General features: G+C 40.4%; 1 protein-coding gene across 1 annotated transcript; it reads right to left on the bottom strand.

Annotated features, from left to right (window-relative positions):
• Positions 1-341: 341 nt before the first annotated feature.
• On the bottom strand, positions 342-10,237 carry LOC103779071 (serine palmitoyltransferase 2-like). Its single transcript, XM_008946689.1, has 5 exons — positions 10,216-10,237; positions 7,774-7,909; positions 5,486-5,615; positions 579-1,230; positions 342-536 (listed from the first exon to the last, which is right to left on the bottom strand). The coding sequence occupies exons 1-4, from the start codon at positions 10,235-10,237 to the stop codon at positions 1,111-1,113; spliced, it is 408 nt and encodes a 135-aa protein (XP_008944937.1). The 3' UTR covers positions 342-536; positions 579-1,110.
• Between the last annotated feature and the right edge of the window lie 2,231 nt (positions 10,238-12,468).

Below are 12,468 nucleotides of genomic sequence, written 5' to 3' on the forward strand. Positions count from 1 at the left end.
CAGTGGTTCTCCCAATAGTCATCCCTTGTAGAGGCCTGCCTACTGACAGGTTCTGGTCTTAACAAGAAGGCTTGCTATGGTTTATTTAATCACAAGGGCACCCTTCCAGAACTCAGCGGTGACTTGTTCATGGTTTTATAATTCTAAAGTGAGAGAAATTAACCTGAAGATGAGAAAGCAGCGCACACTAAACCCACCTTTCTGTTCTGCTTTGAACACATGCACATCAGAAAGAAGACCAAACGCAGTCCATTCAAAAACAAAACAAAACAAAACAAAACAAAAAACAAACAAACCAAACCAAAACCCCTCTCCTTCACCTACCCTATAGCAAGAGGACAATTAGTGTCAAAACTGGGAGACAAGCTGCTGTTCATACTGGGAAGGAAGAGAGGCTAGACTCCCAGAAGACCTCCTTGCCTGTGGCTTAGAAAACTAAATGGTGTTTAGTAACAATGGTCCTGTCAGTGACATGTCAACAACACATTTATTTAAAAAAGGCTAATTCAAGTTTTAAACACAAGTAACTGCAAAAGATAAAAAAAAGAAACCAAAAAAAAAAAAAACCAAAACAAAACAAAAAAACACCTTTGGTTGATTATCCACCTTGTTAAATATGTCAAAGTTAGCAATCAGTTTTTCTATGAAGTCTCCAAGAACAGACAGGTCAGCTCACTCCTTACTGGGAAGGTCAGACACCTAGCAGTGACACTGGAAGTGCTGCCATGCCAGCGTCACACATGCTCTCAACATCTCAGCCAGCATTTGGGAGGCTAATGGTGCATACAAAGTATGAGCTGATCAGCCACAGCCCACTTGGGTTGCTGTGAACTCATCGAGACAAAATAAATTAAAAAAAAAAGCAACAAGAAAAAAATATAAAGCCAAGCACCTCTAGGGCCAGACCCCGAAGATAAAGGAATCAAAGCTTTTTTTTCTCCTCTCCCTATTTACAAAATGCCATTTAGAGCTGATGTGGCTACTTCAGTATTGTGAGGAAATGTCTTTTATGCTAAGCAGTCATAAGTGTGTTGTCATGGACGTGGTGGCCTGCACGCCACGGAGTGTCCCACAGGGTGTGTCCCTCCCACCAAGGCACGTGGAGGGAGTTCAGTCTTCTGTTTCTTCATACGTTGTTTCGTCAAACGGCCGGTCCAAGAGAGGTACCAAACGGTGACGGGAATATTTCAGCTGCAAAAGGTCTCCAACTTCATCGATTTCTTTTAAAGCCTGAGAAAGAGACCACAGGACATCAGCAGAGGAGACAGACACAAGCAAGTTATCAGCACGTCTTCCTTTTTGCATGCCTGCAGACTACTCTGACAGCTATTTTATTTAAGTGAGGTTTTACCGTGCTAGAAGTCTGTAGCTTCAGAGGTGCATAGGATTTGGTTTTGATTTTAGCATTCACAAGTGTTGAGACCAAGTGAGCAGCACTGGTCACTGAACTGACAGTTGCTCTGCACACACCTGATTAACTCCACTTCTAAGGCAGGATGATAATATCCAGCAATATTCACTCAAAACTCGCAGTCACCTCCCAAAAAGCCATGTCTTTTCATAGACAGAAAAAATGAGACCAATGTTCCTTTCTCCCAAGAGCTAATAAAGCTGAAGCAGAAAAAAAAACCATATGTGGAGGTTTGACTCCTCTTTATGTATGATTCAGTATGAAAAAAAAACATGTGTTAGTAAATTATCTCTGACCCACAGTATTTTTAAAATTGTAAGACCGCAAAAGGGAAAACACAACATTGTGCTAGCAGGTTCCACTGATGCATTTGTTACACCCACATTGGGCTAATTCGCATTGTCCACATACGACTAGACATGCAAGCCTTGTACCATAAACTACGCTGCACGTGAGATCCTGGTCAGCCAAACCAACAGATGAGAAAATATTATTCTGGGTAGTATCCCAAGCATTTTCTCCCTAGAAAGCAAGTCCCACTTACTGAGGTTGTGAACAAAGGCAACACTCAGCCAACTGATGGCCCAGAATACTGCTAGGGAGCTAACGAAACCTTTCACTGTTGACCTGAATGCAAATGTTAATGAAGTTTACCAGAGATCAAACATCTGCTAGTGTAAGAAATAAGGAAAGTCCCGTCTCTGTTAATCATACTTTATGTTGCAATCTCTTTGATAAGACTCTGGTTCACAACAGTGTTTCTTAAAAGCCAAACCTTAAAAATCAATTAATTTCTCTACAGAAAATGCTTGGAGCAAGGTACAAAATAGGTCAGCTGCTGCACACAAATTTACAACAGTGTGTGATGCTCACTACCTTATATAGGCAAGTGGCAGAGAAAGGAGTTCAGAAGATGACTTCCAATGTGAATTTTGAACTCAAAGGCTGGCATTCTGCATTCCTTTCAACTGTAGATTTATTCAGATAGATGTATTCGGTGTTCCTTCAGAATGCAACTAATTCAACATTAATGCTCCAATTTTAACATGTTCTGGGTCAAATGCCTGTCTCTTGAGAATAGCTGGCAGATGGGGGTTAATATCCTTACATGCTTTTCCTTCCTGGATGGATAGTTCAAGGTTTTGTTTCTTTAAACAATGGCCCCTCATGCTTGTTTTATCTGGCAGCAAAACCCTCTCCACTCTAAAATCTGGGGGAATGACAAACCCAGAAGTTGGACCTCGGTAAAAACAAAACAAAACAAAAGCATGGGGACAGTTTGCCAGAGCTGTAAGTAAAGGTCCCATATGGAAACAATTTAAGGTTGAATTCCTGTTGAAAGAGTCTGTTAACTGTTATTCTTGAATGCAGATTTAGGATTTTATTAATTTGAAACAAAAAGGACCATGTGACCAGCAAAGACTACAAAGGAAATGGCATTGGTGAATGCTGACTTCAGGAGAGTGCAATATATTTTTCATCACTGAAAAGAAAGCACCAGCCCACAGGGATGCAGGTTATGAGGGACTTCACTCTGATCCTGAGCCAAATATTTCCAGGCAAGGAAGTTCTATTTACATAAAACAGTTAAAATTGTAACTGAGAACTGTTCCCCATCATGTGGGCTTATTTAATGAGAGCAAGGAATCATTACAAATATCAGCATTTACAAGACAAGCTTCTCTTCCCTGTGCTCCAAACCTGGATAAATTTTTAGAAAAAACAAATGCCATAGCAGCCCTAGTTAGCATCCATGCACACATACATATAGGCTACCAAGTTCTCCTCTCTGTCACTGACTTGAAGAAGCTCTCTGCCACCTCTCTCCAAGTCTACTAATTTCAGTTCTTTCTCCTCCTAGATATTGTTGCCACAGTTCAGCAGAGGGATCAAATCTGAGGGTTGCCTTAACAATTAGCTACTTGAAACTATTGCCCCTTTGACTGTATCACAAGAAAACAACACAATGTCACTGACACAAAGACTTGCTTCCTATTAACTCCTCTTGCCAATTTCTTGGTTCAGAGCGTGCAGCTGTTTTGAACCTTGAAGTGAATTCCACCAACTTGGAACAAAGCCTCCACATACTGAGCTACATCAGGATTTCTTCATTCATTTCAAAATTCACACCTCATTTTGTCCTGGATTAATTTTCTTAGGCAAACAAGCCCAAATACATTAAACAATCATTTCCTCAGTTTAGAAGAGTGAGCACCTACAGAAGCATTCTAGAAATGAATCTTCAGAGTTAAAATGCACAAAACGTGAAACATTCTCTGTGAAGCACAAAGACTTGAAAGCAAGTTGACAGGAAAAGAGTTTCTGAAGCAGAGTAATAAAAGTTACAGATCGGTTTTGGAAAAGCACAAGTATAGTACTTACATAGACCCTGCAAAACCAGCTTATATGGTAAAGACTCTGGCTAGTCACTAAGAGAAGAGATGCTGAGTCTAAGTGACACCAAGACTGCATGATTGCTCAGGCAGTGCCAGCACATCAAGCTTTCACAGTTTTCAACTGTATTTCAGTCTGCAGCACTATGATTTCACAGACTTCAGTTTTCTTTCTTTTCCTTCCTCCCACCTCATTCCCACTCATCTTCCCATGTCCACCTGGCCAGACAGCATTGCTCCCTCATTTGTGTCAATGCACTCAGTTCTACTTCTATGCTCTGAGCCAAGTCCGTGACCCTGTTAATTTTATATAAGGGGGAACTGAAGGGAAGGAGAGGGCCTTCTCCCAAACACTGTTTCAGAACTCTTATTTGGAACAGAAACAACAGAACTGGGATAATTACAGGAAGAGTAGCAGGACAAATAGCTGGGAAGGAACTCCTTCAACAGTTTGCTGTTGGAGTGCAGGGGCAGAATCTCTCAGTTCTTACAAGGCAGAAATAACTCAGAACACCATATACAGCACCACAGACACGTAGCAGGTTAACTGATACACAACAACCCTAAATATACATTAACAAACTGCACACACCACTACCTTACCATTTTTCCCACCAAAACTGAAATAAAAATAGCAGTTTTCAGCTGTTGATGTGAAAGTTCTGTGGTAGTGGAGTGTGAAAAGTTTGAATTATTTTTTTTTTTTTTTTTTTTTTTTTTACAAGACATTAGTAAATATCTGTTTATATGTCCCATTTGCTGTTCATTTATTGAAGTGTTGCCACCTGATCATAGCTGGACCCTGAGCATGATTTCCCCTTCATAACTGAAGTCCAAGGTCATGACTCAACCTAGCTTAGGTCCTGGGTTACAGAAGAGCAAAGTGGGGAGAAAAATACGGTGGATAACTTTGACATAGCCTAAGACAGCCCATGTACATGTCCACCAAGGAACATTATTCAGAAGATGCAAAAATGAATGCAGTTATAATGCCAAAATATAATAAGGGTAGTCAGGCTTATTTACTTTAACTACATCAGTCGGACAGTAACTTCCATCCTTAATTTTTAAGGCAGCATCTCCTAACTGTGACACAGGCCTCCTTAGAAGGGACCTCCTTCCCACTGGAACACACTTAGGGCAGGCAGGAGTCAGCAGAGCATTGCACGTGGCACAGACTCATCTAGGACAGGATCATTTAAGATAGAGTGCTCTGAAGCTGTAAACAAGAACTGGAAGAGTAATCTTGGGAATAAAAATTCTCATTGGTAATGATGTGCTGATGTTTGCACCTGCTTTTGAGAAGAATATAGATGTTTCTGAGATTCTCAGGCTTCCCCCCCCCTTACCTTCTGCATCTAGCATAATTTTTTCCTTCTCAAAGATTCAGGGAAAGGTAGAGCCTTTTAAGAGGGGAAAACCATTGTCTCAAAAGAATGAGACTCTCACATGATTTAAAATAAAAAAGGAAAGTCCCTGAGATTTACTGTAAGCAGCCATTCTGCCTTGCTGAAGCAAGGAAAAAGAGATGGAGTCATTGTCAGATGTACTACACAAAGCTTTGAACATTAGGTTCAACTAGTTTGTGTACCAAACATTGAACCAGTCTACAAAAAATAGACAATAGTTGTATCTATTTATAGAAGGCATGAGCAAAAGGAAGACAAGATGAGACACTTACTGTATCGAGCATCTCTTTGGTATGAGCTGCAGACAAACAGAATCTGGCTCTGGACTCGATGATGGGGGTGGCAGGGAAGCCCACGACCACGACCCCGATGTTCCGCTTCAGCATCTCACGCCCAAACGCCCTGCCAGGGACAACAGGAAAGATGATCCAAATGGTACCAGTGGAGACAAAGCAGCAGCATGAAGGTCTCTGGATATGTTAAGCCACACAGGCCTTTACCAAAGCAAGACTGTAAGACCACAATTTGGGGCTTCCAGTGCTTCCTTTTAGGGGCAGAATGCCTGTTCACAAAAGGCTTTTTTAAATTCAGTCCCAAGGTGGTCCTTATCAAAATGTTTCACTGTATTCGATTCTAACAAAGCTGGAAGATTACATGTGGCAGAGGCTGTTTTTTCAGCAGGCTGTTTCTAAATGGATTTGTAGCCTAAGATTGGAAATCTTACCAATAAGAAACTGGGATTATGGCTCAAAAGTTTGACTATACAAGAAATCTCCCATGCTGCAATCCCCCAATGGAGCTGCTTCTGCCTCTTTGTTTTCACCGATTTAATTCAATTAAAGTACATTATGGTGACTCAGAATAAAAAAAAGTGTACTACTTTTTAAGTGCCTATTATGGGAACCATTGAACTGCCACCGTAAATTGAGATCATGTAATCTGATACCAAACATTTCTAAGGAAGGGGCAAACGCCTCCTACAGTTGTCACACAGTATCTTCAACAAAACAAACTCTTCAGGGGATTAAAGAAATTAGTGGCTGTGACATATGTGATGAGGGGCATACAGATCTAGATCCTTTCCATAACAGCAGTGCAATCATGGATGTTTCTACAGGCCACAGGAAGTGGTTAATCCTTTTTGAACTGACCTTGTCTTGAGAAGCAGTGATGAAGTTAAGAGGCTTATAAGGATGTATAAAACCAATATCCTTCTACTAGTTTTTAAAATTTTCGGCCTTTTCCTTCTGCTACAACTGTTTTTCTTATAAGCAGGTGTATCCTGACACATTTCAATTTGTATCCATTGAGTACACTCAAACGATTTTAAAAACAGGCTACAAGAGACAAAGAAAGGATGAAGCAGACCTGATGCAGATCCCAATGGCCAGTTCTCATCAGAGCTGTGTTCTGGATCATTTTGAAGTACGTTACTGGCCCAGCTGCTCAGCTAATAGATATTTCCATGAGTGCTTCCAGGGAAAAAAAGTCACACTGACTGGTAGAGCAGTTGGGCAGTAGAAACAGTGTGCCTCTGTGTGCTGGGTGGTGCACACTGCAGACTCTACAGCACCCATAAAGGTTACAGGCCTTTTAAATGTCATTATACTGAGGAGGGTGGAGGAAGACTGTATCTAGCTTTATGCAGAGTGGTAGAAGATGTCAGTTCCCTCACAGAATCACAATATTTAACCAGACTGAAGCCTCACGGAGCTAGAAGAGCACAACAGATGTTTAGTACGGCTTAAAATGAAGCTATGCTTCCCAAAATTGAAAGTGTTGGTTGAGCACTGGAATAAACATGGACACTGAAAAACATGGACACTATTTTTTAATTAGTAAAGCCAACTTGTCCTTGAAATCAGGCTTTTATGTTGCAAAAATTTTTAATATGCACATTGCATCCTGCTTGCAGAATTTTAGCCTCAATTACCAACACTGCAGCCCACAAGTCCATAAGCATTTATAAAGCTATGTATTTACAATAACAATACCTGAGCTATTAAATCAAGATCTCCTAAAAAAACTGGATTCATTAAATACAGGTGGTTGTGTCCCATCATGTCCTGCTCCCCTGGGTGTTTTTTTTAATTATTATTTTATTTTATTTTTTAAATTTTCAAAGTTCATCTGTAGAAATGTTACCTGCTTCTGGTCCATGAGCTGGTTGAAAGAATTCTCCAATTAATTTTAATGTAAATTTCCATTCAATATCAGCTTCACCTTAGTACATATACACACTTTACACATAAATAAAATGAAAAACAAAAACAAAAAACCCCCACAACACACAAACAATCCAAAACAAACCACCCCCAACTTTTAAAACATTGCATGTGTTGGTAAAATTGCTTTCCTGAAGTGCTTTCTTGCTGCCTTAAGCTACAAGTCTTGATTTTCCCAAGATCACTTACAGGATGTTTTCATGTTCTGGAAGACTCAGTAATGACCATAAAAGAAAAATCAAACCAGTCTTTTCTTATATTTAGAAAAGTCTTAATATTTCTGTACCAACCTAGCTTTAAAGAAGATGGACGAGAAGTTATCCTGTTAAACCTACCCAATTTTTGCTGGCATGTACAGCATCAGAGGCACAACAGGGGAATCTTCATTTCCATAGATGATAAAGCCCATCTCTTTCAGTCGTCTCCTGAAGTACCTTGTGTTCTCTGCTAGTTGCTGCACACGTGCTTTCCCTAGTAAACAAATTAAGGTAAGACCTTGAATACAATAGTTGTAAGTCACATGTGTAACTGCAACACAACACCTCTAGTTCAAGTGCAAACTATTAAATGTACTGCATGTGCTTATGGAAGTGCTGAAATTAAATGCAAGCTACAACTCACAGTTTCTTCTCTCTTGTGCAATCAAGAGTAATCACTCATTTTTTGACAAGGCTGTAGCTGAATGGACTAAGACAGACATAACCACCAAGTCCAAGCACTCCCTAGTTTTTCCATATCAGGTTTTTAACTAAGAGGTACCTGACAAAACAAGACAGCTACCTGCTTTTAAACAAGATTCAGAATTTGCTCAAAATTCACTGGAAACTGCGTCCTGAAGAAGAGCACATTTAGACTTGGAGTAATTAATGGAAACCTACTGAATCAGCTGGAGTTGTTTGCCACGGTTTATCCCGCTTGTCTGTCCTAATGAAAATTACTATTTTCCTCCTTACATCTGATTGCTGAACTGATCATGTTGCTGCTCCCTAACCTTTTTCAGTTAAAATGAGCTGGGTTTAATTTAAACCAATTACCTCTGATAATCCAGCTCACTTCACACAAGCAGTAGCTGCCAATTGTTCATGTATCCAGCCAATTCTGCATGGATTCTTTTGACATTTGTCAAAATCAGCATACAGGCCGTTAGACAGCTAGTATAATTTAAGTATTCTAGATATTCAGATATGCATAGGACAACCTATTTATCAGATAAATTCTAGCCTAGCACAGTGTACTATGTTTCCATGTTGCCCAGAAGAAGATCCACATTTCTGATCAACTAATACTCTAATGTGTTTAGGAGATTAATCACTATGACATTGATGACACCAATAAGTAACATGTAAAATTATTTGTCTCTGATCCACAGTGTATTTTTGGATAACTGATTATCCAAACACTGCCTTCCCCAGATGGGCAACTCACATACCAAAGTATTAGATCTGCAGGACTGCAGACCTATGCCACACAGTGAAGTCAACTGCTACATATTAATAATCTTCCTTTAAATTTGTAGATAACATAAGGTGAGTAACCAAAAGTAATGCCAGGTCTCAAACTAACAACCAAAACCCACATAACTCTGCTCCAGGCCAGAACAAATGCAATTTTAAGAACATGTATGGGATTTGCAGCCAAGAGTATCAGACATTCCACCCACAAACATGGTATCAAAGGCAAAATCCCATCAAAGGCAAATCATGAGAAAAAAAGGATGAAACCTGTTAAGTTTGCAAAACTTGGCCTATTATATTAGTGGGTAGGAGATGGTATTTTTACCAGCATTTACTGCCGTTTAAGAATTCTCTTCTCCATTAACAACATTATTCCTTAATCTTTTCTCCCTGAGTTTCTGCAGAAGCTTAATTCCTTTTCCCCAAAAAGCAGTAAGATTTCAGTAAAACACAAAGTCATCTTGTGCTTATTAAACTTTTTTAATTGGCTTACATCAGATAGATCCTCTCGTGGAAATGCAGCTCTCTCTCATGTTTTCAGACCAGTTATTTGCTTATTTTAAACACCCCAGACTGCAAAGTGCAGCTGAAAAAAACATTAACTCCACAACAAAATAAAAAGAAACACAAGCCACTACTTGCATTTGTAACATTGAGACAACTGATAAAACTACAAGTGTCCAGAGCAACCTACATAGAGTAAAAAGCTACTATGGTACCTTCTGAGAAAGCTGCATCTGAACATCTCCTGTACAGAAACACACAACTTTTGACCATAGGTCAAGTCAGTGACGTACAAACTCACCAAAATGCACAGCAGATTTCACTACTGAGGGTAGAAATGTAACAAACATAGCTGGCTACAACTGCTCTGCCACAACCAGGAATGCAGCCTCTCCTATACGTACACTTTCTCCACATTCCCATAAAGCACAGTGCTTTACAGTCTTAAAGCAGAAGGAACTTTAGCACCTTTATCATTCTCCCCTCTACATATTCACACACTTTTCCAAACTCTTGGGAGCCTTCCAAACTAAAGATTAAAGAGCAACCTTAATTTGTACTTGGCAACTGCTTCACAGGCTTCCTTAATCTCTGTCCCATAAAAAGTTTATGATTCTAGTCCTTACAGATTGAAGAGTGCTTTGAGATGTAAACAAGTTTCACATGCAAGTCTTTCAGCTCTCTACAGAGATGTAACCACCTACCACCTACCACAGCAATTAACAGCTTTATAAGACACTTGCTTTCTTCATCTGTGGGTCTCAATAGCCTGTCAGCTTTTATTTCATTCCTGAATCATCAATTTAGTGAAACTATTACCTCTCTCAAAACTTGTCACCATGGCTGCAACAATATTACTAAAAACTGGGCAACATATTCAGTAGTCTCTTCTCACTACCCACCATCTGTAGTTATCTTCTGAAGACAACTATAGTTGGGGTGAAGCAAAGCATCAGGAATCAAACAAAGAACTGGGCACAAGTTCCTCACCCTCTGCTTTCTTTTGTCCCTGCATCCTGGTGCAGTTACTCTCCTTCGCACCTCAACACATTTAGTTTCCTATTCCACTATAAAATCTGGCACTTCTTGAAGAACGATGCCATATGCTAACTGAATAGGGTTGGCAATATTATGCAACAAGCATACACAGTGTTCAGCTCTGTTAATATGTCCTGGTTCAGCCCCACTGGTACACACTAATGCAGCAGGCTGCTAACTGCAACTACAGTTTTACCATGTTTTTTGGGACCACAAAGACAAACCAAGCTGTGCCTGAGGGAAGCATTGACTAGGTACCACTGTTAATCCCACCTGAACCCGAGCAGTGGCTGAGCGTTCAGACAGGACCTCAGAATCCATTCACAGTCTGAACATTCTGAAGCTCAGAGCTCTGTCCACATATGCTTAACTGCAGGCCTACAAAGACTGCTAGGACTGCAGAATCCTCTAGCAGCTGCCTTTGGATTCTGCCTTCTTGGCAGTATGCAGCTTCATTTTTAAGGCCATGCAAAAAACGCCAGCTCAGACACCACCCTGCCAATTGTTCTTGCACAGGAGTTGTGCAACCATTCTGGTAATATCCTTTCATCTAGGAAACTGGAATGTGATGACTTTCAGGGAGGGAAGGAAAGGGAGAAGAAAGGGAAGATTACTGGAACCGAGTTCTTCAAAAGACTAGAAAATTAGAACCCTTATCAGAGCAACTGATCTGATGACCCCTATAGGTATTGTAAAGGGCTTAAACTAGCTACTGACAGACCCACACTGGAATTAGAGGATTAACTAATAACTTCTCCCTTGCTTTTATATCCTTTTGCAAGTTTACAGCAGTCATAACAAGATTTGCTCTTGCAATTTAGTAAAACATTTCCTTGCTTGCAGCAGCGTGGGCATCATTTAGACTAAAGCCCACGCGTATCCACTGAAGAACAGTGGATGTTTCTCTGCTGCCATTGTATCAGAAGTAAAGGTCAAAGGTCACCTAAAGAAGTGCTGTCCCCCTCCACCACCCTCAACTCTGAGCTGTAGCTGTGTGGACTCAAAGAAAACAGAACGGAGAAAAGAAACGCAACAATTGTTTTTGCTTGGATAGTTATGGTGGGCCGGATATTTATTCAGTTTGAGAAGAGGAAAACGCTTTTATTTGGCATAACCTCATACCAGTCCAAGATCACAGCAGTTGCTTCAAATTGGCATTGCTCAGTTTCATACCAGTATCTGTTTTACTGTACACTTGAGTGCAGAACACATGTTACAGAGTTGCAGCCCTCCTACCCCAGGTGCTAATAACCCTGTGAACTCCCAGATCAGCAGCAGCTTTGCTGAGGACACCACTCAGAGCTTCTCTCAAACATTTGCTCTAACGCATGGCTCAGAACATCACAGCTGTTATCTACTCTACATGGCCAAGAACATCAGATGAATGATGCTTCTGAATTTATAAACCCTAAGCAACCTAACTGCAGGCTTACAGAAGTCAGGCTGTATAGTTTCTGTGGCAGGTGGGCTCAGTACCACCAGACAGACTGATACAGTAAGTCATGGCTGGCAGCCTGTAGGATTTTTACTATTCTTTCAATACTTAGCACATACCTTCCTAATATGAAAAACAAACTTTTGTCCAGTTCTAAACAAGCTCAAAAGGTGGTGCTTCGAGATCTGTGCTGCGTGACAGTACCTTTCTTTTCCAACATTTTATCATGTGGCACATCAAGTCTCACAACTATGTAAGGCAAGCAATATTATTTTTAAAATGCACCCTCCCCCGCCCCCCCAAAAAAAATTCCACTAGCCTAGAGAGAGCACTCCATTATGAATCTAAAGGCACGTGAGATCCATATTGCCCACAATCCTAGTGTAAAGCAAACTACTATGTCTGCCAGGACAGATTCCCAAAGTCTAAAAGGGTAAAATTGCACAAGTTGTGGAGGTCTCTGCTTTAGAGGTCATATTGCTTAGACAGAAGTTAAAGTGAAAACATCACCTAGGAGATATTTAACCAATTTCTTCTTGAAGCAGAAATTAAAGTTGATGCTTACCATAGTTACTGTTGTGGTTTGAGGCTTGCAATGG

This window comes from Merops nubicus, unplaced genomic scaffold, assembly GCF_000691845.1.
Source record: "Merops nubicus isolate BGI_N331 unplaced genomic scaffold, ASM69184v1 Scaffold48788, whole genome shotgun sequence".
Lineage (NCBI taxonomy): Eukaryota > Metazoa > Chordata > Aves > Coraciiformes > Meropidae > Merops > Merops nubicus.